Source organism: Cygnus atratus, chromosome 18, assembly GCF_013377495.2.
Source record: "Cygnus atratus isolate AKBS03 ecotype Queensland, Australia chromosome 18, CAtr_DNAZoo_HiC_assembly, whole genome shotgun sequence".
Taxonomy (NCBI): Eukaryota; Metazoa; Chordata; class Aves; order Anseriformes; family Anatidae; genus Cygnus; species Cygnus atratus.
Window position 1 is genome coordinate 824,957 of NC_066379.1, and position 26,673 is coordinate 851,629.

The 26,673-nt window shown below is 44.8% G+C and overlaps 1 protein-coding gene across 2 annotated transcripts in view; it reads left to right on the plus strand.

Moving 5' to 3' along the window:
• MAP2K4 (mitogen-activated protein kinase kinase 4) overlaps positions 1–26,673 on the plus strand; it is a 94,923-nt gene that overhangs the window by 60,157 nt on the left and 8,093 nt on the right. For both annotated transcript variants that reach the window (XM_035561868.2, XM_035561870.2), the window contains 4 exons: positions 4,712–4,831; positions 13,236–13,355; positions 15,638–15,689; positions 16,138–16,265. In XM_035561868.2, the coding sequence (XP_035417761.1) occupies positions 4,712–4,831; positions 13,236–13,355; positions 15,638–15,689; positions 16,138–16,265 (420 nt within the window). The remainder of the gene's footprint in view (positions 1–4,711; positions 4,832–13,235; positions 13,356–15,637; positions 15,690–16,137; positions 16,266–26,673) is intronic.

Genomic DNA, 26,673 nt, shown 5'->3' on the forward strand with positions numbered 1-26,673 from the left:
GTTTTCCTTCACCCCAGAATTTGCAGTGATTTTCAGCCACATACCAGAATTTTCTGTATCTTCCAATATTTACTGTATAAATCAACATAGTCGATTCAGTCTATCTCTGCAATATTACCTAGTCTAGTTTCCAGTTCCAGCCAACATCCTCAGATCTTGTTGCTGGTTTCTTGTTTTCTGTTTAGTCTAGTGGTATTTTTGACCAGTCTTCAGGCAATCTTCCACTTCTTCTGATCTACGCTTGTCCTGAGAAGTTCAGAAGCAATTCTAAGATGAGTTGGGTATCAGAGAAGCTGGCCAAGGCACTGTTTGGAGATAAATAAAATTCAATAGGATGTCAAGCCTATAAAGTGTCCATAAAAGATCATTGTTCTTCCTGGATAAGTCTGTAAGCTATGGAGCCATTTCTTGTTCAGAACACGGTGCCTCTTTCACATCGTTTTGCCTTATAGTCAGTGCTTGCTCTCTTATCCGTAGTTTTAAAATAGGTGTTTTGTCTGTCTTTCCTTGGCTTTCACAGAATTTTGCTGATGGCTGCCTCACAGTTGAAATAGCTTGTTATATATCAGGTACACCTGAGAGCAGAAGTTGTATATTTATGTATACTTCTGTAATTTGTCAGTTGTTTCCTGCATGTCTGATAGCCCATAAAAGCCCTCTGAGATGACATGTAAGTGTATTAAGTTCAGTCAAGGGGCAGATTTTTCTGACCTTCCTGTTCCCATATGATTTCTGAAGAGAAGTATTGGGATTTTTGCAAGCTGGCTATGTTGTAAATCTTCATCTCCATTCTTCTCACAATTAGATACCCTCCCTGGAGTTGAATACTTAAGGTTTATTGAGGAGAATTTTCTGTTTCACTCATCTGTTTTGGATAGCTGTCTGAGAGTTAGGGAAAACAGTGCTTCAAACCCTGCTGATATGACACTGAGAAAGGAGTGAATGAGTAAGGGTTAAAAGGAAATGGTGAGGGAGTAAGCCTTATTAGAGGAGATGGGAGACTAGTTGTTACCAGTGAAAGACCTGACATGCTTCTTTCAGCACTGAAAGTGTTTTGGATGGGTAGGTAAATGCTCTTGTCCTCAGCAGCAAGTGGGCAAAAGCCCTTTCTTCCTGCTCATTTTGTAGCTTTCGGTCCTTGCTGTCCTGCAGATAACACCCTTCCCTTTGGGGACACTGTCAGGTGCTGCTGCAGGACTTTCTGCTGAGCACACCTGTGAGCTGTGTATGCAGGACAGCACTGTTTTCTCTCTTGGCTCAAGAAGCAGGTTTTCATTTTGGTGCTTGTGGCCTTCCCTTCCCTTCCCTTCCCTTCCCTTCCCTTCCCTTCCCTTCCCTTCCCTTCCCTTCCCTTCCCTTCCCTTCCCTTCCCTTCCCTTCCCTTCCCTTCCCTTCCCTTCCCTTCCCTTCCCTTCCCTTCCCTTCCCTTCCCTTCCCTTCCCTTCCCTTCCCTTCCCTTCCCTTCCCTTCCCTTCCCTTCCCTTCCCTTCCCTTCCCTTCCCTTCCCTTCCCTTCCCTTCCCTTCCCTTCCCTTCCCTTCCCTACCTGCTGCACCTGATTTTTTTCCTGTGCATACTGGAGTTGAGTGATGTCTCTTCTGTTTTGGGTCTGGTTTCTGGGATCTGTCAGGTTTTAGGTTTGAGAGTGGTACAATCCACACAGCATAGTTTATTTATCATTTTGGTGTTGATGCTGCCCAGAGCATCACTTATAGAGCTCTTATTTCAGATATTGGAAACCTTTTTCCTAACCTGGGTTTGTGCTAAAAAGGTTGGAGAATTTTCTTCTGAAGGATTTTATGCAGTTTGTTTGAGGCTAACAAGAAACTGCTAAAGATTAGGCTTTCTATAATCTCCACTACAAAAGCCACTTCTTCCTTAGGTGGCCTGTTTGGCCATGGCAGCAACTGCATGCAATTGAGTAACCAGGCTGAGAGATGTAAGAGCTGAAACCAAGTCAAACTTGTCCATCCCAATCTTACATGGTGTTGTCAGGCTGCTGCCTTCCTTGTCTTCCTTTCCTGCCACCTTCTGTGTCTTTGGGAGAGTCTGTCTGTGGGTACTGCTGCAGTGTCTGGCACTCTGCCTCAGAGTTAGGTAGCAGGTCTTCATTGTGGCTCATGTGCTGTTTGAGTACTGGCTGCTGCTGACTTCCATCACCTTTTGCTTTTTCTTCCTTCTTTTGCTCATGAATGCTTGCTTCTTAGCTGATGAATTAAGACTTTTCTTTTCCAGCCTGGGTGACCTCAGCTCAGCATTGTGCTGCATGTTGCCTCTGAGGGTTTTGCGCTCTTCTTGAATTATCAAACCTCCGGTCTCCAGCAGTCTTATAAAAGACTCCCCATCAGTCTCCAAAGCAGTGTTTGTTCAGGAGTTTATGCTGGCTTTTTAAGGTGTCCTTTGGGTGCCACGTCTGCATGGATGTTCTGTATTATAACCTTTACATAACTGTACATCCTTGGGGTCCTCTGACTGCTCTTTTTATTTCTCCATGGGGAGATTGTGGCTGGAAAAAAGAAGTTGTTGGGTTTGGTTGTTGTTCCAGGGTGCCATTAAAATTACCTTCTCCATACAAGTATCTCAAATGCTTTCCAGAGTTGAAGAAGTTAGAGCAGAGAAGATGCAGAGAATGTCAGAGTTGGGATGAGGTACTTTCAGGTGAAGTTGTAGAGTTCGAGAAGCATGCTGCAGGGATGGCTGAGACCGGAGTGTGCAGCTGTGAGAGGAATGCGGAGGGAGGCTGAGGAGATGACCAGGAGAAAGGCTTTTCGGGGAAAGCAGTTAATGGAATTGGCACAGAAGAGAGCTGTGAGTTACAGTATGGAGAAAAGATCTTTTGGTACTGCTTCTCACCTGTTTTGTGAACTTTTCAGAGGAGTGGGTAGCATCTCAGTGGGAGACAAAACTGCTCCTCAGAGGTCCTACCACAGTGGCTTTGGCATCCATCATCTTCTATCAAGGTCAGAGCAACATCATTATTATTTCATACAGTGCTGATGGTGTGCCATCCAGAAGGAGACTTTTAATCTTCTTAGCCTTTGATATATCAGTGCAGGGTTGAAGAGCTTTATATGATGTAGATCCAAGACAAAGAAATGATCGAACTTATCAGACCTTCTTCACTGATGTGACTAAACTTCTGTGAAACAGATTTGAACCAGTGACCTAGAGGTGAAGTGTTCTAGTTTCATTACTAGGCCCTTGAGTCATCTTCTTGATTTGTTTGCAACGACAAAATTCCACCCACTCAGTGACATTGTAAGGTGTGGATGTTACAGATTGTGGGTGTGCTGGGCAAGGCTCTTACTAGTTTTCCCTACTACTCTAGAATTCATTGGGAGGGAAAAGGGCAGTATGAACACAATTACTGTTCTAGGCCAAACTAGAACTGCTAGAACATAACGAATGAATGGGGAGATACCAAAATACCAGGATACAGCAAAGGTAAGGAAATTGTAGTCTCAATACGGTCCTCATTTTGTGTGGATCATCACAAAATAGTCCAAAGGTACATAATCATGCCCTCATAATCTCAAGTGATGTAATATGAACAGCCAACTTTTAAAGTACCTTCATATGCTTAGCCTTGTGCTTGCTAATGCTTGTGGTCTTGCTGCCACCAGCAGCTGCTCACAGGGCAGTGAGCTCTGCCAAGTAGTGTCAGTGGGACTGGCTTCTGGTATCATGCAGGTTTTTCCGACAACCTTGAACATTTTTTTTTCTTTCTTGGATAGACAGACAGTTTTTCTCCACAAGGAGAGTCCAGGCTGTTTCTGTTGCTTTGGACTTCTCATTTTTTTTCTTTTTGATGATTTCTCAGTGTGACTCAGTTCTTCAGTATCATAATTTTACTCACTAGTGTTTCAGAGAATGCATTTAATTAGTGCAAGATGATAAATGTATCTGTAAAATTACATGAAAAACTGTGGATGGACTCCTCCATCCTTCATTTAATGAGCTTCATGGTTGGATGTGTGCTCTTCTTTTTATTTTCAAACTTAAATTGTTCTTTCAAGCCCAAATCAGAGTTTTCCTTATATATACACTATAAAGTATAGTGGGTATATATACATTTTTAAACATACAGCATATAATCTATATCTTTCATACAGTGTTAGTGTTAGCTAGGCCAGTACAAGGTAGAGTTGTTAGTTTTTTGAGAAGGACTGTTGCCCACCATTAGCATTACCAGAGCAATGTGTTCCCTCGATTACGTTATGGGCCTTTTCCACTGTGCCAGCCATGCTGAAGGCAAGGTGGAGGAAAACTTTTGTCTTCTTTGCTTTTCTTAGTCATTTCAAACATAATGTTCCTTGGTTAAATTTCAAATCAGTCTTTGAGCCCCATCCAACATGGCTAAGAACTCTGTGGGAATGTTTTGAAGTGATAACCTGAATATATTGTTTTGCTGTAGGTCTCAATGAAATCTTTGCTCTTTAATTTCATACTGCCATTTCATCTGAAAATGCTGATGCTCATAAGAGTAAAATTTGATTGGAGATTTTATATTCTGTATTGAATGGCTTTTGGGTTTTTCAGTTACAATTCTGATTCGAAAACAGTTCAATTCTCTCGAGTGTATTTTATCATGCCTTGGGGATTGCCTGCTCAGCCTTGGGTTTGGGGTCCCTGGCACGTTGCTCCACTAATGGTTCTGAAGATACAGTAATGGCTTGTAAGTGATAAAGTCTCTGCCACTCTTCCTCTTTCAGAGAATTCGGTCGACAGTGGATGAAAAAGAACAGAAGCAGCTTCTGATGGACCTTGATGTAGTAATGCGAAGCAGTGACTGCCCGTATATTGTTCAGTTTTATGGTGCGCTCTTCAGAGAGGTGGGAACTCCAAACTTGCTTCATTTTTAGCAGAATTTTTTATTTTATTAACTTTTTTTCTTTGCAGTTGCCAACATGCAATAAGGAAGAGAAAGTTAATTTATGTTAGGATTTTTAGCTTGGTACCTTTAATCAAGGCTATTTAACCAAGGTATCCAGATGTCTGAGTAGTGGTGAACACACAGATGCTATTCCCATTCGTTGTTAGGTCTGTCTGCACATTTCAGTCTCTCTTTCTCTCCTGTTTTTCTCATTTGATGAACTTGTGGTTCCCCTCTGCACTGCTGGGCTGGGCACAGCTCTGTGGCACTGCGCTTGAACACAAATGTGATTTATGTCAGTAATCAGATATGACCATGTGGAGGACGCGTGCAAACTCAGTATCCCTGTAATAAAGGTGGCTGATGTGATCAGATAGTTATTTGCTGTGTGTACGTATGTACATAAGTACATACCAGGGCTGTGTCAGAGACTCGTAATTGAAGTGCCTCTTGCTTGAAGTGGTTTGTACCTGCAGATGCGTAAGAAAATAAGAGTGACCTGGCTGGGTCAGACCAGTGGGTGGTCCTGTCTCTGGGGATGGCCCAAAGGATCTGCATAAAGAAGCACACGTGATACTTTGCCATAACCTTCAGTTGTATGTACCTGAATGTCTTCTGAGCTCTACATGCTATCTTTTGCTTAGTGATTCTTCCTAGACTTCTCGTCCTGTAAATGGTTTGTTTTCCCCACGGATACATGCACATTTTTTGCATCTTCAGTGCTCCCTGAGAGGCACTTTGCTTGCTCGTCTGCCTGTCATTTGAAGGCCTGTCACCTTGATCGATTTTGAATTTTCATTCTGCTGTTCTGAATGGTGCCCCTAGCGGTTTCCATAGTTTTTGTATTTGAAGAGAAAGTTAGTTGTTGCTCCTTACCAATTCTCTCCAGGCCACTGAGGATTTTATGGACTGTTGCCCTATCCCCTCTCTGTCATGTCTTCTCCAGACTGAAAAGTGCAAGCCTGTGTCATGCATAGAATCCATTCCAGACCTTTGATCATCTTTCTTGCCATTCTCTGCATCTTTTCCGGTTCTACTCTGTCCATTTGGGATGGAGACCAAAATTGCTTGACTGCTCTTGAAAGGAGCAATATCTGCAATAGCCACCCTGGGGCCTGTCATTTTGCTTGGCCCTTTTATGCATATAGATATTGTGTGCTGTAGAGTGGGTTATTCAATATGATGCTTCATGAATTATACCAAGTGAAGACCAGAATTAGAGCATCAAAATCTATGTAAGCTGACTGTAGTTAATTCTGACATAGATCACTTATTCATGTCCAGGAGTATAGTGTTAATCACTGAGTGTTTGTGACTGTTTTAGCATCTACTTATTGTAATTCAAAGAATGCATTTTGCTGCAGGGCCACAGAAGGTGTCCTTCTTTCTCCTCATGCCTTGCTCAGGCACTCCCATTGCATTTGAATGACTAGTAAAAACAGTTGGGAAACTGGCATTCTGCATGCAGCCTGGACAGTTTTATGCCATGCTTGCCTGTTTTCCTCTAATTGAGTCTCAATCCTGTACACCTACCCAAGGGAAGAAGGAAAATAGAGACCTACTTGCTGCTGTTCATCTTTGCTTATTATCTGGTAGTAACCTGTGCAGAGTCTGTTGGGGCTTTAGTGGAGAGCTGTTGAGAGGAAGAAGGCGAATCTTGCAATTAAAACCACAAATTGGGACTGAATATTCAATTCCTGCTTCTGGAGAATCTTTCTCTGTTATTTTGTCAGGTTATTCCTCTGACTTTAAATCTCAGTCTCTAAAATAAGGATAAAAATAATTTCTTTTTTCATGCTTTGCTTTGTCTTATCTGTTGAACATTTTGAGTGAGGAAGTGTTGTCCCTGTTCACGCATTTCAAACTCCTGGTAAGTGTGGAGCCTCAGCCTTGGCTGAAAGTTTGCAGCTTTGCTGAAATACAAATGATAAGGCTGTCAGCTGGTTTGAAGAAAAGTCTCTGGGCAACACAATATCTTGCCAGATTGCTGATGAGCAACATGTTCAGAACTGTGTGAGCCTGTCACCTCTGCAACTCTAGGCACATCTCAGAATGTAAGTATACATACATAAATAATACAGAAACCTACCTTGATCAACATCCAACTGTCAGCCTGTTTTTTTCTGCACCCTTTGTTTTGTCAAAAAATCCTGTCTTCCTGCAACCAGGCAGCATTCCTTGGGTGCTCTGGGGAAGACTTCAATAAGGTCACTCAGGGGTATAGTGTGTTTGTCCCTGGAATCCCCTCTGCCCACACTCTCAGCATCAGTGGTGTGTGTTTCTGAAATGAAAGCAAACTTCCCCCTCTCCTCAGTCTGTTATGGCTGGCACACACCTCAAAGGTGTGCAAGGCGAACTGATAGATAGACTTGGATGAGGTTGTCTGTCTTGTCATATTAATTACATATTCTAACGTTAATTACATTTTTTAAAGGCAGGAAACTATGACAGCAGAGAAAGCAGAGAGATAAAGTATTTAAGGGAAAAAAATAATTTCACCAGTATGTTTGAACCTGTCTCACCCCCCCGCTCTGTGTTCCCAAAGTAACTGATCCAGCTCACTGCTGCACCATCCTCTGGAGTATAAGAACACATGGTATGTTACTAAAGATTCCTCTCTCAGGAAGTCCTATAGCAAGACGTGTAAACAAAGCCCTTTGTTCCTGGATTTCAAGGTGAAAAGTAAGGAAAAACATTCCAAAAGGCACATCCTTTTGGGACCTTTTGCTCTGAGCCAGAACTCAGATTCTCTGGGGGTAGACTGAGCTACAGATGGGAAGTCATCTTCCTTCTGCTCCTAAAGGGTGAAAGACTTCACTTTGAGCCTCTTCAGAGGAGCTTGAATGCTGAGTAGGCAGCTCTCACAATCAAATAATTAGCAAGAAGATTATAACAGCTTCAGAGAGAGCAGCAGGGCAGCTGCTGGGCTGTTTTGAAAGGCAGGAAACCTGTCTGGAAGAGCGAGCTGTTTGTGCTGAGAAGCAGAGCTCAGCTTTTGAGTCCTGACAGTTTAGGGAGTAGTAGTAGAAAAACCAAATTGGACAAAACTGTTGAAGGACTTAATTTGAGGACAGACATATATCCCAGCTTGCAGTTAGGAAAACAACTGTAAACAGACAAGTTGCTGTGGCAGCCTCTCTAAGTATGACAAGTTTTGATTTGCAAAGGTTTAAAAAAAATAAAAAATTACAGGTGAATATTTTTCCCTAGTTGTATTTTGGCTCACTTTTCCAGCAAGTTTTTTCTGATAGGGAAAGATTTTAAATACTGCTTCGTCTTTGGCAGTTTTTAACCTTTTTTTCCTTTAAATACTATTTGGTCTTTGGCAGTTCTGACCATTTTGAAGCGTCCTCTTGAAAAATTTCTGGATACCATAAGCTACAGTGATACCATCGAGTCGTGAAAACCAGACTGAGGGCATGAATGCCAAGTGTTGTTAACCATCACCCTTCAGGGGAACTTGACAAGGGAATGAGTTTTCTCTGGGAAGTAGTGCTGGTTGTCCCTCAGCCAACAGCATCTTAACCCATGGTATATTTGCTCCTTGTTCTTTAATCACATGGTACATCCTTCTGTATGTATGTCTACGTATGTAGTTTAATGTGTAACAATGCAAAAGCTATATATCGACTACCAACAGTGGGACTTTACATCAGTTTTTAGGCACACACTGGATGAGACTGAATTATGTATTTATTTAATGAAACGGGAATATAATGCTGGGGTTTTGGTCCAATAAGCACTCAGTTCAAAACTATAGGATGTGTAGGAATTTTCAGGTTACGTGACCTTCGTAGACTTCTCCAAAAACTTTTTTTTATTGGTAAAAAGTTAAAACTTGGTGAAGAATGAAAGTAATTAATATTCCATGAAACTTCATACTGCACAGAAGCATTCAGAAAAAGAAAATGACAGTCAGTTTAACTTCTCTGTGACAAGACAGAGCCACAACTAGAAAAAGAAACAGGAGAAGAATAAGTATTTCCAATATCCTACGTTCTTGGTCCGAGATAGAATTGTCTCTGCACCCCCCTAAGATCTCTGTCAATTATATGAAATAAGTACAATATTCAAAATAGCTGCTAGCCATTTCAAAGACTTTCAAGACTGTCTCAAGTGCCAGCAGAAGACATGCCATTCAGACAGGCTCTTAAATCTGTAGTATTTGTTATTTCAAAATCTTCATGTATGCTTGGTACCATAAAGATAATTCTTCCATCTGACTAAGACTCTGTACGTGATCTATCTGCTCTTTAGCATTTCCGTGGAGATGTCCAACATGCTACTTGACTATGGAAATCTTTAGCGGTTTTGGAATTGCTCGAGGTGTCTGCCCAAGCAAGCAGTCCGCAGTCCCTAGGAAAAGTGTCCTTCGTGCCTTGTAAGGAAAAGGGAGAATGATGAGAGTCTTGATTCTCTCTCATTAGTATAGATGCTACTTGTGTAAAAGGTTGCCCTGCAGTGTACTAATGTGATAAATCTGCAAGTATTGATATTGTAGAATCACAGACTTGTTGAGGCTGGAAGGGATCTCTGGTGGCCATCTAGTCCAACTCACCTGTTCAAGCAGGGCCACCTAGTACAGGTTGCCCAGGACCATGTCCAGACAGCTTTTGAACATGGAGATTCCACAACCTCTCTGTGCAACCTGTGCCAGTTCTCAGTCACCTGCACTATCGTGTTTCCTGACGTTCGTAGGGAGCTTCCTGTGTTCTGGTTCATGTCCACTGCCTCTTGTCCTGGCACTGGGCACCACTGACAAGAGCCTGGCTCTATTCTGTCTGCACCTTCCCTTCAGGTATTTATACAAATTGATGAGATCCCCCCCTGAGCTTCTTCTTCCCCAGGCTGAACTCTCTCTTTATCATCTTTTTGGCCCTTGGTTGGGCTGTCTTCAGTAGCTCCATGTCTCTTGTAGTGGGAGCCCAGAGCTCGACCCAGCACTCCAGGTCTGGCCTCACTAGTGCTGAGCAGAGGGGAAGGATCATGTCCCTCAGCCTCCTGGCAATGCTTTGTCTAATGCAGCCCAGGATACCATTCCCCTTCTTTGTGGCAAGGTCATGTTGCTGGTTCATGTTCACCTTGGTGTCCACCAAGACCCCAGGTCCTTTAGTGCCAAGCTGCTTTTCAGCCTAGGGGCATCTTTATGACATGCTCAGTTGTGGGCTGGGAACTAAGGACACTGCATTCAGGAATTGCTGGTTAAGACACAGTTTTTGTGTATATCCTGGAGCATAGGCAGTGATACTTTGAATGAAGTCGTAAGTGAAGGGCGTTCCTGGATATTTTTGGTATGCCTACAAGAAGTGCATTAGTACCTGGTAATTTAGTACCTGAAAAGGACTAAAATATAGTTCTTCGGAAGAATAGCTATAGCTGGAAGAGAAAAATTAAAATGCTTCCTTTGTCGTTTTCTAATCAGAAATCAGCCTGACCTGGAAGCATAAACTGAAGATAAACTTCTGTTAAGATAGCTTTGCCTTCACAATTCAAGGTGAAGCAGAACTTTCTCATGCACATCAGCATTTCTCTGTATAATTTGCTAAGAAAGGGGCTAGGTGACAAGTATTTAGTTGCACCTGCCAGTCTTCCTCTTTGTTCTCAGTAAAAGTCATCAACTTTGCTTCTAGGCAAGTCCTTTCAAGTCTCAAGAAGAGATAAGAACTTGTAGGATTTTCAGTCTTATCACCAGTCTTAATGAAGCTGCATAATTGAAAAGCTGTCATCTTTCTTCACTGATCTTGCTGACAGAAACTCATGTTGATCAGGTAGATTTTAATATTACCAGATCAATAAATGCTCCCATTCAGGATTTCTATATCATTCTATGGTACTTCAAGAGACCAACTAAACCATGTCTTGATTTTTTTCCCTTTGGTGCTTTTGATCGTGAGTAGTTTGTAGTGTGATTACACACTAACATGTTTGAGTGCTCAGTCACATGTACATTGCAACCCTGCAGACGTACAAAGTATGCTGTGAAGTTTTTGTTACAGTCACAGCTCTGATAACCTTGCCTGTTGTTTCACTTCAGTTTGCTTTTCCTGTACAAACATCACCCGTTGTAACCTGGGCAACTGAAGACACTGACGTATTAGTGCGATGGGACACAAACGTGAGGCTGCAGGTGGTCAGTACTATTCTGGCATTCTTGAACAAATCCAGTTCCCTGTAGTCTCAGTACAGCAGCACGGGAGTATAGCACATTACCAATTTTTTATGCAAAGCTGGTCAAAACAGAAGCAATGTCTTCAATGATCCTGCAGGCAGTAGAACCAAGTCTGTGTTTGCTTTCACTGTGGATAGTTTGTAGTGGTCTGGTGTGGTTCCAATTTCACCTGATTCACGTGCACCACTAATGCTGCGCCCACTTACCTTTTCTTAGCCGCTCTTGATGACACAGATGTGCCATAGCTGCACTCTGCATTTGTTTGCAGTGTTGAAAAGGGAAATTTTTTGCATGTGTTACCTAATTTCATTTCTGCAGTTTAAATCAGATCAAGTTCTCAGCCAAATCCATCCATTCCAACCTTTATCCAGCAGCCTGAGATCTCCTTTCTCCATGTCTCTCTCCATGACTGGCTCGTGTCAGTCACTTGAAACACCAGTTGTGTCCTCTTCCACTGTGCTGCATTTGCCTCTCTCTGGGCAGTGTCTCAGCCTCTGTGTTCGGCACAGTGCTTGTTTGATCAGTGCCTTTTTGTTTCAGGTGAAATGGTTGTTCTCTGGGCTCAGGCTTGTAGCAGCCATTTCCACTGGGTGGGCGATGAGCTGATACCACCTTTGCTGGCCCCTTCTGTTCCCACTAAACCAAGTGCTTGGACTGGACAAAGGTCTTGGTGGATGCCGTTCATTCCTTGGTGTGTTCATGGTGTCCAGGAGGTCATTCTGAGTGGGCACAACCCCCCTTTTTGGCTTTAAGACACATGGCTCTGCAAGCTTTTTTAATCATCTGAGTATAGCTTGAGAATTGCTCTTGGCTGACATGAGCACTGGCAGATTGCTTCAGACAGAAGTGAGTGGAGGTGCACGGGATGGGAGCACGGGGCTTTGCTGCGCTGCCAACATGCCTATGCTCGCTCTCTCTTTTTTTTTTTTTTCTAATTTCATTTCCACGTATGTACTTTTAAGTGTTTGTGTTTTTGTTCTTGATGGGGAAAAATCTACCTTCTGCAGTACAGGGAGGCTTCTCCTCTATTTCTTACTTCCTGTATTCCAGGAACGTGCAGCTAAGTCACCACCAGGCAGGTGCCCAGTGCTCCGAGCCACCTGGGCAGCCAGGGGCAGTGCTGCCTGCGGAAGCTGCTGCTCTTCACACAAGTGTTTTGGATGGTGCCTAGCCAGAACGAGACAACCAGACTGGCCTACCGTCTTTTGCACTCTACTTGTGACAGCTAATGTGGTTTTAACACTGATTGTGATACAGCCAGTAGAAGATAAGAATACGTAATTTCTGGGAAGGGTGGCTGTAGTTCTGGTGTTTTAGTATTCTTGGTGTTTTAGTATTCCTAGCAATGAAACAGTGCTTGAAGTGCATTAGACTCTATAGAAACAGCTCATACCAAGCATTCAATTGTCCTCTACTGGAGTTAAAATGTTCAGAAATTTGAAATTTGAGATCAATCCGTGGCTAAGCCATTTATCACCATATACTAGATACATACTATGACAAAAGATGAAATCCTTTTATACATCATCTTTCTGGGGATCCATTTCTTCTCCCCAGCAAATCTGTCATGAGCAAGTTGATTCACAGATCTCAGGAGAGAGTTTCATGAACATGTTACCCTCCTATGGTTGTTTAGCTTAGCATTTGATTTAACAGAGATATGTCTTACAATTTTCTGCATTTAAATTACCTGCAAGATATAAATCAACAAAACCCCCCACCTTCTTAAATCTATTTTCATTTTCTCTTGCTTAGATCGTATCTCCAAATGTGGTATGAAATGTTTTCTGACCCGTGCAGGGTTGTCATAAACTGCAAGGGACTTTTTTAAGTCTTACTGTGCATGGCTGTATCTCACTGTGCCATCAGCCTTTTTGAGAGCCAGGCAGTTTTTGAGACTTCCATTCATTTAGGTTCAGGCATCTGAGTTGTAATGTCAGGTCTGATCTTGTCAGTTAGATTTCTCTGCTGGTAAATGGAGTGGAGGAAAGGTACGTATTGGTGTTACTCTTCCATTGCTCTCAATGACTAATTCAGACTCGCTGCTGAAATGGCTGAAATTAATCAAGATGAAATCTATCCTTCCTGTCAAATGCAGGTTGCTGTTTGTGTTTTATTGGATTCAAGGGATGCTCTCTGGGTTTTTGTCTCTCATTTAAGCTTGACAGTTACAATGATTCTTTTCTTTTTCCAGGGTGACTGTTGGATCTGTATGGAGCTCATGTCTACCTCGTTTGATAAGTTTTACAAATATGTATATAGTGTATTAGATGATGTTATTCCAGAAGAAATCCTAGGCAAAATCACTTTAGCTGTGAGTATTTTGTTAAACTTTTCTTTTTGAAGCTGATTTGAAATATTCAGATCTCTCTTACTTGCTTGTAAAAAATTGCTTGGTCTGCATGCAGTACAACTGCTGCTGTTATATTGTATCACAGTTTTAATGAACCTTGAGAGTATTCTAGTTTTAGCATGATATATCACATGATAGAGAAGCAGGTCCTGCCATCTGTAATCTGTATGCAGAGGCCCCAGAATTTTTATCCAGAGCCCCAGCAATTTGGGAAGGACTCCCTTACCTGGCTCCAGTATGCACTGGAATTTCGTGATATTTTTGGAGTAATGGTCAAACCAGGCTGAGAAAGGGAGCTTCCTTTCAGTGTTTAGCCCCTGTGTTTCTGTTGTTCCTCAGCAGCAATTAGATTGTGCTGCCCTGGCTGAAGGTGATTGCTTGCTGACTGTGGGCAGGAGGGGGCAGCTCTGTAGGGGGCAGCTTGTGCTTCTGCTGCAGGCTCACAGCTTGTGTCACTGAGATGGCGTGGGGATGTCAGCAAAACCTTGGCAAATGGCATGACTTGCCTTTCCAGACAGCCTTCCTGTAACAGCTGGAGGGCTAGTGCACTGACAGGAGCTGAGCGCACCGTGAGCCCTGTGTTTGGGAGGGGCTGTCAAGGGGCTGCATCTGCAAGTAGTCCTTTTGTTACCCTGCGATGCTGCTTAGCAGGACCATGGGTGGCAGGAGCCAGGTTCCAGACAGAGGTGGCTTCCTTGGAAGCTGGGTGAAGTTTATCTCATCCCAAGTATGTATCTAATGATGAATAATGAACTGTCTCCCCATCTCACGTTTATAAAGGGAAAAAGGGGTTGAGCATAGCCAGGAGAGGTGAGCCCCACCAAACTTCTAGGAGTAGGTTTCTGGTCTAAGTTGCATGCTCTCTCTCTCTGAAGTCAGTGGGAAGAGGTTAGTGTCTCTGTATAGGAGCTGGGTTTCTATCTCATGGCACTTCAGATGGTCAAGTGAAGCGAGGTGAGTCCCATCCCAAGTATCTGAGCACACCCCTGCTCCATCAAGGCCATTGTCTCCCCCAGGTCCTCTGGCATTGGATTGTTTCATGTTCTGTGTACCTGTATTCCTCCAGAAGTGAAGTGGAGGAATTATTTTCTGAGTGAGGGTACCTTTAAGGAGCCCTTAAGAATTTTACTTGGCTCTGCCAAAATGAACCCTTGGTTGTCTAAACACAAGGGTAAGTTTTGGCCCTGCAAAAAAAAAACTTTTGGTCTTGGGTTGTGGACAAAAGGGTGTTGAAAGGTATCCTGAAACTTCTGTCCTGTTGCTGCCCCTGAAACTCTGTCACGTCCATTGGATTTCTGGTAAACTGAGCCACTCCAGTCCAGAGAAATCTCTGATTGCATTGAGCAAAGGCTCGTAAAATGCAGGTGGGTTCTTCAGCAGGTGGAGAACATGATTGTTGTTTTCTTCATCTTAACCTGGAAGTCCTGGTCCATTAAAAATTTTTATCTCAGAGCCTGCCAAAGTTTTTAATTACGTAAATGCTTGAACACAGGGTTGTGCGAGCAGGAAGGAGTGTGCACACTGGAAAATGCAAGCAGGAAGGGGAAGATTTTGATTGCTAGACTTTGTCTTCCTGCAACTTCGGAGGGCTTAGCAGCTCAACATGAACATCCTATTGCCGTCATCATTAAGACAGTCTTTTAGCCATCTATTTCAATGATCTATTCATTAGAAGTGAAATTAATTAAAATGTTGAACTTTCAGCTGTTTTCTTTTGTTTTGTTTTATTAATTATTTATTAATTTATTACGTATTTATCAATTATCCTATATACCAGGCTCTCTGAATATCTTTTCCACTTGATGGTGAATGGGTGAATCAGAACAGCCTTCTCTGCTGCTCCTCACGCCACTGACATGAGGAGCTGCTGCTCAGCCAGTGGAACAGGAACAGCAGAATAGCACATTTATTATTTACTGGAAAAGTACAACGCAGGGCTTGAAATAAGTTCTTACTGAAGATAATTAATATCAGAAATTGCTTAACTTCATCTCTGGCTTCTCTCTCCCAAAGTGTGATCTTTCAAGGTTACAAGTGTTACGTGTTTTACTTAAGGACTTCCCCTCTTTTCTGTCACCTCTTTGGAGGAAAAAATATGAGAAAAAATGTTTTAATCATCTATTTACAGCATTGATGTCTTTTCATATTTAATGTTTTTTCCCCTTTTCTTGGAACTCCAACAATTTAATAATCACAGGAATCTTATGACACTTGCTTATTTTTCTTCTGTATTTCTTTCCTAGACTGTGAAAGCACTAAACCACTTAAAAGAAAACTTGAAAATCATTCACAGAGGTAAGTTTGTATCTTTTCTTCTTGCCTACCAAAATAATTGAAAGAATTTTAAGCAGCCTTTGCATCAAGTCAAAATGTAACTTGCATGGGTACTGCCACAGGTGTGGGCATTGGAGAGCAAACACATTCTGCACAGGTGGTGGCTGTTTCGCTGCCCTTCCAACCTGTGTTTTTCCATACCAAGCAGTGGTCAGACCGTTGTAGTGGTATTTGAGGGTTGTTGGGTGTCAGCCTCTACCTCTGGGCACACAATCTGTTTGGGGCAGGCTCCATCTCCTGCTGCTGCCGATCAGAACCTGAGGCGATGAGCACGCCACGTTGTTTCCTGCCCGTCCCACACCAAGGCCATGCACAGCATTCGCTACTGGTGCTGACTCTGTGCAGCTGCCATTTTTGAAATTGAAACCTCTGGCCACGACCTAACAGTTTAAATTTCTTTCCCTTACAGATATCAAACCTTCCAATATTCTTCTGGACAGAAATGGAAATATTAAACTCTGTGACTTCGGCATTAGCGGACAGCTCGTAGACTCCATTGCCAAAACACGGGATGCAGGGTGCCGACCATACATGGCGGTGAGTGGGGGATGTGTGAGGTGCTGGCATGCCCATATGCAGGTTCCTATCCCCCTTCATCAAGCCTAGCACAGCATGACTGACCAAAGTACTAGCTTGGTTCACATGGGGTAAATACTCTCTTACCAGACGAAACCAAACTCTAGAGTAAGTGCTGTTGCTGGCAGTGTCAGCAAAGACATCCAGGCAGTGGCAAAGCAACCAAATTCCCTTTTTTTTAGCTGGGTTCTTCTGCTGCTGCCAGTGCTGCAGTTGCACTGGAACAGAGAGCATTTCTGTATCTTGCAGAGATACATGCGTGCTCCAGAGACATTCGTGCTCCAAAATAAACAGCACAGTACAGGGGGGAAGGCAGTGCAGTTTGGGTGTGAGGTTTTCTTCAAGAAATCGATTTATTATGGTAAGATTATATCATAGCAGTGATTGCAGAGTAAAATCTTTCAGAATTATAGTGATTTTTGAAAACCACTTTATTTCCAAAGTATGCCATAACTTAATTCCAGGAAAATGTAATTCTGCAGGGTAGCAGTAGCAGAACAGCTGCATGGAAATTGTTTGTTCTGGGCTGTGGCTCCTGGGAGTCTGTCCTGCTTGCTTCCCTCCGTCTCCCAGTGATAAAAGCTGTGGTTGTGATTTTCCAAGTTGTCTGAGGGTTCAAATACTTCTGTACATCAGGCTGTTTTGAAAATGCATTTCTGGGTTTCACCTGAGCTGAATTTTGAGGAGTGGCTTGTGTCTGAGCTGTTTATCTGCTGATGTAAATATAACTATTTCCAGTGACTGTTTAACTCTCGTTGCTTACCTTATGTCTCAATATGCTAAAAAATACTGTTTTCTGAAATTGAACTTTGGCAGTGGTAGTTAAGACAAAATAAAAAATAAAACTCTCTCTCCCTTTTAAGTTATGGTGCATATCTGGTCTAGGTAACTGCTCTCCTATGGCTTTTCCTGGGACACCATGGTCAGATAAAACCCATTTGCCCTGATTCTAATCTGTGCAAAGAGAGTCAGAGTTCTTGAGCATTTGGTCCTTTCTGTTCACTGTCCTTGTAGTGAGTCTAGTTACTCAGTACTCCAGCTGGATGGAAAAGTACTGATGCAATCTGTTGTTGGAGACCACTTCTATAGTTCCAGAACTACCTATCTTGGTGACATGGGGCACTTTGTTTAAATAACGACCTGGAGGGTCTGGAGAGAGGACGGGCATGTCTCCTCTCTGAGCACTTTTGGCAACTGTGTGGAGGTCTGTGCAGGGAAGAGGATCAGTTGGAGCTGCACAGTCAATTGTGTTCATGGGGAATAGGATTCTAAGGGCAGAAGCAGAGAGTAGTGCCCCAGGATGGGACTGGAGCCAGTGCAGAGGCTGTGATAACCTGCTCTGAGGCTGAGTATTCACCCCTCATCCTGCGGGCAGTTCTGGTAGCGTTGCTTAGTGGAGTTAGGAATACTGTTGACTTTTCCCTATCCTCTGAGGTGTGCATCAGTTCTGTAAATAGGGGTCTTGAAAACTTGCTCTCCCCTTTTCCCTCACAAATTCAGTGGACTATAATTGCAGGTATTAATGTTCCCACTTTTTCTTAAAACCATGGGTAGATGGTTAGTTTTGTATGGATTGTTGGTTTAGTCACTACGTGACAATTACTAGTGTGTTTGTAAATAGCTGTGCTTCTTCATTTCCCTTGGGACTTGGGTGGGTGGTTGATAACATCTTAATTTTCCTCCCTGTCCATATGCACTGTGTTCTTTGTGCACCTCTGTCACCAGCTCCAGACTGGGTTGGACTTTTCAGCAAGCAAAGATGTTTCAATTCAGTTTGTTTGTAAGAGCCTTGGCATGGTATACGGTTTGCGGGATGAGCCAGCAGCTGGCAACTGGTGTGGGAGACTGCTGGCCTCTTCCCTGCTTCTTTCCAGACACAGTGACTCCTCTCCAAGTACACGTGCATTTCCACGTACCAGGAAGCCTCGGAAATGGGGAGATGTCCCCAGCAGGCAGACGCAACTGCCAGCTCTCTTATCTACACCAGCAAAAACTGATGGCTGTAGTGGTGCTGAATATACCTGGGAGTGAGTCAGGCCAGTCATGCTCCTTTCAAAGGGAAAATAATTGGCTTTAATGCAGAATAGGTAAAGGCTACTAGCTAGGGTGCCACAGTGTAACTGCATTCAGACAAGACAGATCTAATAATGGCTGCTGGATGATGCTCTGTGATGATGAGAGTATGTTGCTCTGCAAGGGCTCCTTGGCACTTGCAGGAAGTAATTCCTGTAGCACGAGCACTTGCCCATCTAAGGAACCTGGTAACCCCATGCTCACTGGAGCCGGGTCCCCACATAGGCATTGATAACAACACTGGATGTCTGCCAGTTTGGTTGGGAGCAGTCTGAGTAGGCAGCAGGAGCCACATCCAGCTGCTAAGCAAGTTCTTTGTGTTTTAACCAAAATTGTTAGAGCTGTCACAGAAAGCAGCATGTCAACCTTGGAGCTGCCAGTTCTGGAAAAGTTGTTTTGCTTTTGACTTTAAATTTCCATGTGACATTGCATTGAAATAACGAGCCTTGTGTTCTCTGAAAGAAAGAAAGGAAAGACTGGAGCCTCCCTGTTGTCCCAGGATAGCAGGACTGCCCCCAAGGGCAGTTCAAGCTGTTTGTGTGGACAGCGTGATGCTGAGTTCTCCCAAGACCCGTGTTGGTGCCAGCACTGTGGATTTGCTCTAGGTGAGGTTTCACAGTGTGGTCATGCCAGTCTTACAAGCTGCTGCCAGCAGGGGAGAGGTGGCTTTTGAGTATTCCCTGGTCCTCCCAACTGCTGCTCCTGCTTCTCTTCTGCTACATCGCTCTTCTGAGCCATGGAGAGCCAGTTCAAGGGTTAGTAGTTATAAAGCAGACATTACCAGAAAGGAGACAGAATATTTCTTATGCAGTTGGCTTGTTGAGAAGGTGCAGAGCCTGAATGGTGGCACAAAGGAGGGTTGAGGAGGGTGGTTGTGGGAAAGGAGAGCCTGACTGCCCTGTCAGTGGTGAGCAGCTCTTGGTCAACTTCACTCCGCTGCAGGATCAATCCCCTCTGGTCTGGTCCTTCAGCTTTGTTCCCAGAGCAGCAGCACCTGAGGATTTTGTCAAGTAGCCCTGCTTCCCTGGTGGGCCCTGCATTGTCTCCTGCTGTAGATAATGCTTCTGATTTGGGCTGGAGGGGAGACTTTAAGTGCCATGCTGAAGCTGACAGTCTGGGGCATTACTACTTTTCACCTTCTTGATGCTCAAGAGATCCCAATTTTTGTGTCAGAGGGGAGTGATGAGACAAAACTGGAAGCAGCCGGGCTATGGAGGCGAGGATCCTGCCAGTGTGTGGTCAGATGTCCTGCCCTGTTCTGCTTCTCTGGGACCTCTCTCAGGACAGAGACATGACTGTCTCTTGCATGTCCTCTGTCCCTCAGGTCCTCTTCCCAGGTCTCCTGGGAGCCGCCCTCTGCCGGCTGTGGCTGAGTGGTGGCACCCCGTGTTGCTTCTCCCACCCTTCCCAAGCTGTTGAATTGAGGGCTGTGCACAGAGCTGCGTGGCTTGGGGTATACAGAGCAACCTTCTTGGTGCTAATGCTTGTCCCAGCAACGGTGCTTCTGCTTGTCCCGCATGTACACGGTTAGATGGTAAGCGCAAAGCCCCAGCGCTGCAGTGCCGCTGCAGAGCAGCGCAGCGCACAGGATGTGCTGCTGTCCTCGCTCTCCTGTGGGAAAGGTGAGCGTCACTGCTGGGGCTGGCCTCTGTGCCCAGGAGGGCCTGCGTCCCCACCTTTGGATGGGTCGTACAGAGTTTGGCCGCGCACAGAAAATGAAGAATTCCTGAGACAGGCAACAAAGCTGTCTCTGTGCCGTGCTCCCTGAGCCTCCCTGTGGATGTGGAGGGAGAAGCTGCGGGGATGGGGCAGCTTGGGGCAGAGCCCCTTCACCTGGGCAGAGCTCAAGCAGAAGCCTGCATTTCAGCTTTGCATTCCTGACCCAGTGGCAAGGTTTTCATCGGGCTTGGTCATTCATTTAACTGAACAGACAGCCTGTTGGTTTGACTTCATGCAGCTAAAGTCCTTTTGGATGCTCCTGAACTGTGCTGTGTGTTGGATTTTTTTTTCTTTTTTTTTTTTTTTAAATCTGAAACTCGGCACCTAGCCATAATTTTTATGATTGAGAAAGCAGATTTGAAGGGAAACTGTGAGACATGCGGCACCGTCCCTCTGCACACAGCGCAGGCGGGTTCCACACTGCTGCTCGCAGCGTAGCGAATGCCTGGGAAGATGCCTGAGCTCTGAGAGCAGCTCTTCGAGCTCGCGTGCTGCTGATGTCACCCGCATGCTTCAGTGGTTTCGGCTGAGAACATGCCTCTGCTTACTCATTCATAAGCTAAAATCGTCCGTGAGGTTCGCCCAGTGTGGGACTTCTCCTGTCCAAACTTAGCTCCTTACATCATGCGGTGCAGAGCCTGTGTGGAGCAGCCTCCACTGTGGAACTGAGCCCGCGTCCATGCTTTATCCTCTGTCTTGCAAGGGTCACAGCATGAAGGACTTTCCACCTTGACCCTTCAGCCGCTCATCTGCACAGGCAATTGGTTTACCCAGGTTTATACCTGGGTAAATGTGCTAGCACCTGTGTAAGCAAATCACTTGGTCGGGATGTGTGTTTCATGGAGGAGAATATTAAAGGAGGAAAAGGTCATTTTGGCCACAAGGATTTACATGGAAAGTGCTTAAAAAACAGGTTTGGGAGATCATTGCCCTTGGGAGGCATCGGAGGTTGCTGAGTGGAGCTTGTGTCATCAAGCAAAGAGGAGGCAGGAGACAGTCTGATCCATGTTCCTGGCTGGTGAGCACAGCTGGAAACAGCGGACACCTTCTGCTCTGCATGGGGCATGGCTGGTTGGGCTGGCCCCAGAGTAGCTCCCTACTGTCTTGTTTAGCCGTAGAAAAGGCTGATTCAAAGCCACACCTAGGAAGACACGATCATCGGAGCAGTGAAGCTGCAGAGAGGTATGGGTCTGGCTCCTCAGGGCAGGGTCAGGTGTGGGCAGAGGCAGCGAAGGGAAAAGGGAAGGGTTACACAGGTCCCAGCTCTGTAGGTGTGCTTCTGTCATTGTCCCTGAGCTGTTTGGTTCTTGCTGCTTGTGCGGCTGAGGCTGGCAAGGCACCCTATTCAGGAGGACCATGGGGATAGTGCAGGAGGACTCTCCACCCCAGTGCTGATCCTCTTCCTACCGAGAGCACGGCACTAGCTGAGGGGCTGTGAGAGCTGCTTGATGGCAGCAGGCTACCCCAGAGTTTACCCTGGCACTGAGGTCTGGGCACAGCCAAGTCCAGCCTTCACTTTCTCCACCTGTTCCCTGCTGCAGTGTCACCCTGGGCAGTGGAGCAGGCAGGACACAAGGGCGGTGTCTGCTCCGCGGCGTTGCTGGGGCTGGGCACGCAGCCTCCACCGTGCATGTCTGCAGTGCTTCGAGCAGTACAGACCATCCCCTCAGAGACTGACCATTCTTCTGTGTTGTCTCTGAAAAATGGCACATGGAGAGGCAAGCAGGGCTTGGCATTGCTTCCCAGAGAGTGCAGTTCAGCTGGGCATTGACAGGGTTGGGCACATGGGCCAGGGTTGTAAGGCCCCAGCTCCTGGAGCTGTGGCAGGCCATGGCCTTCAGTTCAATTTTTGACTGAGGTATATATTTCATCCTGTCTTGTCGTAGTATTTAGGCCATTTTTCTGAGATTGAAGGCAATCTGAAATAGTAGCTTGAATCTTGCAAAGTCCTCCATGTCTTGGCTGCACAGACAGGGGTCACAAGTCCATTTGTGACACTGGCATCAGCCCTGCAATGCTTGAATCCCTGTTCCTCTAGGTCTGTTCGTTTAGTACCAGACACTCCAGAGCTTGTGGAGTGCAAAAGCTCCTGATTTCCCACAGTATGAGAAGGATCAAGGTTAGATCTAGTGGTGAGGGCACTGCTTTCCAGGTGGAAATTTTCATGGATGGTGAGAGCAGAAGTTGGGCTGACTGAATGCAGATGGGAAATCCTCTTGATCCTGTACTCACACCAACAGGTCCTGGTTGAATGGAGGAGATCTTTTAGAGAGACAAACTAGATCCTAAGGCTCAAGTTGGTCGTGACTCCAGTCTGTCCCTATCTGAGCAACCACACAATGCTGATGACCATCTGCATTTTGTTAAACTTGATTTCTGGTTCAAATGTCTGTAACTTCATCTCTGAACACTACCTCTTGTCTCCCTCTTCTACTGCTTAAAGTGTCCTCCAGGATCAGAAATCTTCCCGTTGCTTTCTGCTGGACTCCTCTTCTTTCCTGCGTATGTTCAAAGGTAAATCATTGAGACTGGAAAAATAACAGCTCGTGGCAATTCAGTCTTAATTACTTCAAGGACTTCTAAAGCATCCCCACCAAAATAGCAGTCCCTCAGTGATATTCTGTGATGAAGTTACTTAGCAGTGCTGAAACAGTACCTTACAGCCCTCCAAAACTGCTGCCTCTCCAGAGCTTAACCCTGTGAATCCAGTGAAGTTCTTAGAAGCAGTGGAGGGGATGGCATTGAAGGGTTGCATCAAGCTCTGGGATACTTGGCTGTGGACTTCCAGAACAACACCAGATGAAGAAGCCCTCCAAAGTTTCTATCCTGCTTTAAAGATGCCTCTTCAGGTGTCAGAGAATCCACAGTGCGCTTGAAGTGGTCCTGGTCGTTAATTACACTCCTAATATAGTATTTTTAATGAGCAAGCCTTGTTTTAATGGATGGCGATGGTCTTTTGTTTCTACTTTGTTTGAAGAATTCATGAGTCTTTTTCTTGCCACAGCCTCTTTCCCCAGCAGGTACTTTCTGACTCTGATGAAATCACCTCTTAAGCTGTTCTTTGAGGAGATTAAGAGACGGAACAGTTTATGTCCTTAACGCAGATTGGATTGTAGTTAATGTCTATGCTATAAGCCCTCCAGGTTTTTTGCATCCGTTTACAAATGTAGACCCTGAAGTCAAACAAAATTGCAGCAGTTGTCCCCCCTCTGGAGTATACAATGAGAGCAGGTGTTCCTAGTGCATCGCCCAGCTGCATGCCTTTAATCGTGATGCTCCTCTGGGATTTCATGCTCCCCGTTTTTCTAGGATCATGTCTGTCACTCCAGAGTGTTGTTTTTTCTGTTTCTGGTTGAATGAGTCAGCATCCAGTCAGAGCCCAGCTTACCAAGCAGCTCAGATCACGCTTGTTCTTCAGGAGCACTTACTTATCACACAATATTTTAATAATATGAAGAATTTAGCAATGTTAATTTTGTATTTTCTGCGATATCGTTAGCCATAGGCCAAGGAAAGATACCTTTGAGGTCCCATTATAAATGCTGTCTTTTCCACTGAGTAGGGTCCTCTTAAACTCTTGGACACTTATCAGTTAAGCCATTTACTAATGCAAATTATTGATGCTTGTTTAGCTGCCATCCAGCTAATGCACTGTACTAGTCCAAGTTTATGACAGCCACATTTACCTTTTTTAACAAGATGATTATGGTCATAAAGAATATACTGTGTCAAGCCCAATAAGGTCTCATTGGCCTCATAAACGTTCCTGCCAATCTTTCTGTGTCCAGTGAGTGTCCCCTGTGCACCAGTCCTTTGCTGTCCTGGGATCTTCCTGCTACTGAGATCGAGGAATTCAAACTTTGTTAGAAAAGCCAACTGGGAGGAGATGGTAATCCCCTGTGAACGGAAACCAGCGTCTCCACCTGGAAAATGCTGCTGGAGAAGTTTTTAAATGAAACATTCTCTCAGAGTAAATATGTAAAGGAAATAGGAGGGGAGGAAAGGCCATTCTCTAGAAACCTGATCTCTGCTGATAATCTCTCTGCAGCCACAGGGTTCATGGCTGACCTGCGCGAGGGGGAGGGACAGGAAATCAAAGAACAGAGGGGATTTGGAAAGGAATGTCTGAAATAAAAAGTTAAAGCATGGATAAATATTTTGGCTGAAGTATTTTTTGACAATGATAATACTCTTACCTGCTATGTAGTTTTTTTCATCAAGATGCATAGAAAGGTTTACCCAAAGCCTAGTGTTCCTACTTGGATCCTAGAGATAAACTGAGGAGCAGGAAGAAGCTGCTTGTCCACAGCCATGCAGCAAAGAAGACAGAAGAAGAAGGCCTGTTCTCTGCTTCCCTATCAGCTGTTCCACCCATCACTGTCATGTTGCCTTTGCTCTGCTATGTCACACTCCGGCTGAGGAGCCCTGTCTTCTGCTGCATCTTGGCTAGGCTGCTGTGTAGGATGTTGCAGGACCCCTGTAATTATCGGCTCTGTGATACAGATCCAGAGAAAACAGAGGGTTTATTGCTTTTTCAACAGTCACCTAGTACTGGGAAGGAGGGGTGTAACCTCTGAAAAATTCGACTGAGTTGCCTTGCTGCTTGTGTGGATGACTCACATCTGTGTTCTTAGACCAAGGCTTTTGCAGCACTGAGGTCACCTTCTGTGAGCTCCTGCATGCCTATGAGGAGATCCAGGAAGCTTATTAGGCTTTACTGCACATAAAAATTGAGTTCCAAATGAAATCAGACACCTCAGCTCTTTAGCAGCCAGAATTAGGTGTCACCTAAGGGAGAGCCCCCGAAACTTCCTGTAGAGCAAAGCAGTAACATAGCCAGGAGGAGTGGCTGGAAGTCCATGTCTTTCTGGAGCTCTAGCACCTACCCTAGGTCTGTGTCTGGTCTGCTCAAGAATCAACACAGTGAGTCCCCACGAGGACAGTCACTTTACAGAGCAGGTCTGCCTCTCTCCTAGGAGGTGGTGGTCATGGTGGTGAGCTGTTGGTGAGCATCTCCCAGGGAGGTGGGACATCAGGCTCCTCCTAGCCTTACAGGCTCTGAACTCCCAGCCCAGTCTGTAGAGAGGGCAGGGAAGGGGCTCCCTCTGTGGACAGGAATAAAACGTTTGGAAGTCTCAGCGAGCAGATGGGGGGGGAGCTGCATGCGGGAGAGGCAGGTCTGAGAGCCCAGCAAGTCAGTGCCTCCTTGCCAGCCCTGCTTTGAGCCCGCTGCTTGCTTCCCTGCTTGGGCTGTGGTGTTACACTGCTGCTGGCCCTCACTCCATGCTCCAGTTGAGTGTGTGAGAGGCCCATGCAGGGGTTAGCCCTGAAGGAGGAACAAGTTGCTCTTCACTGTAGGAATATTCACAAAAAATACAGCAATCTGAAAAGTGACAGCATTTTCCTTTACTGAATAGAAGAAGAATTTCCCAAACTAGTTATTTATGGTCCTAAAGATGGTTTCCATTGCTATTGCACAACACTATGGGCAGCTGTTCAAAAATGTTGCTCCCCTCCTTGCTGTGGCTTCTGCTTGGAGTTGGCCCTGAGAGCCGAGTCGCCCGGGCAGCGAGAAATGCTCCTGTCTTCAAGCACTTGCTGACCCCTCGCGGGGCACTGCCATCTAAATGAAAAAGCCATGATAATGGAGTCATCACCATAGGGAAAATGACATTTTTGTCTTGAGAGTTGCTGAAATCAATATATATATTTGATATATTGGTTAACGCAGCAGCAGATTAGTGTGCTAGGGAGCTTATGGCTCTTGTGTGCAAGACTCATATCCAGTCCCTTTCAGAGTGCTGGAGGTCTTTTAACTCTGATTGGCCTGGGTTGTAACTCGCTGTATGATTTGCAGCTGAATTTAGCACAGATAACTCTGAAGCTGCAGCCAGCACAACCCCGTTTCCAGATGTGCAGTGCTTTACCTTGCTCCCATCATCAACCAAAGCCAGGGGAAGTCCCTGGACTTCATTTCTTTTTTTTTTTTTTTTTCATCGCATGCTGTATGTGTGTGAGGAGATCGTTTCCAATGGAGGTTGGCAGCTTCCAGCTTGCATCCATCTGTTTCTGTGATTGAAGGGGAGGGAACATTTATATCCTGTAGATTTTCTTCTACTTTGTGTATTGTAAAATTTGAGCTCCTTCTGGTAGTTATTCACTCCTTGTAACCTTTTATTTTCTTTTGCTTCAGGGACACATTGGCTTAAGTAGCAAGTAAGAGTATGTTCCATTCAATTTAATAATGTGTAGGCAGTTTTGAATTTGCAGTGGAGGTAAGGACGAGATAGCACATCAGTGGCATTGGGAAGGTATACTCTATACCCAGTCATAGTAGAAACAGACAGGTTGTAGGAACAAACACATGTAGAGCCACTCCAGCTTGCTGGAAGTTACCTCTCCTTACTCTGTGTGGGTATGTGTGGGTGGTGGTGTAGCCACGTTTCGTTGCTGGAGGAGATCCTTGTAACGGAGGAAATGGGAAAGGGGAGAGCTGGCAGTATGATAGAGCAAACAGAAATACCACGTGGGGTTGGGGGTCGGAAGGTATTGTGGGGATGTGTTAGTCTTCTCGCAC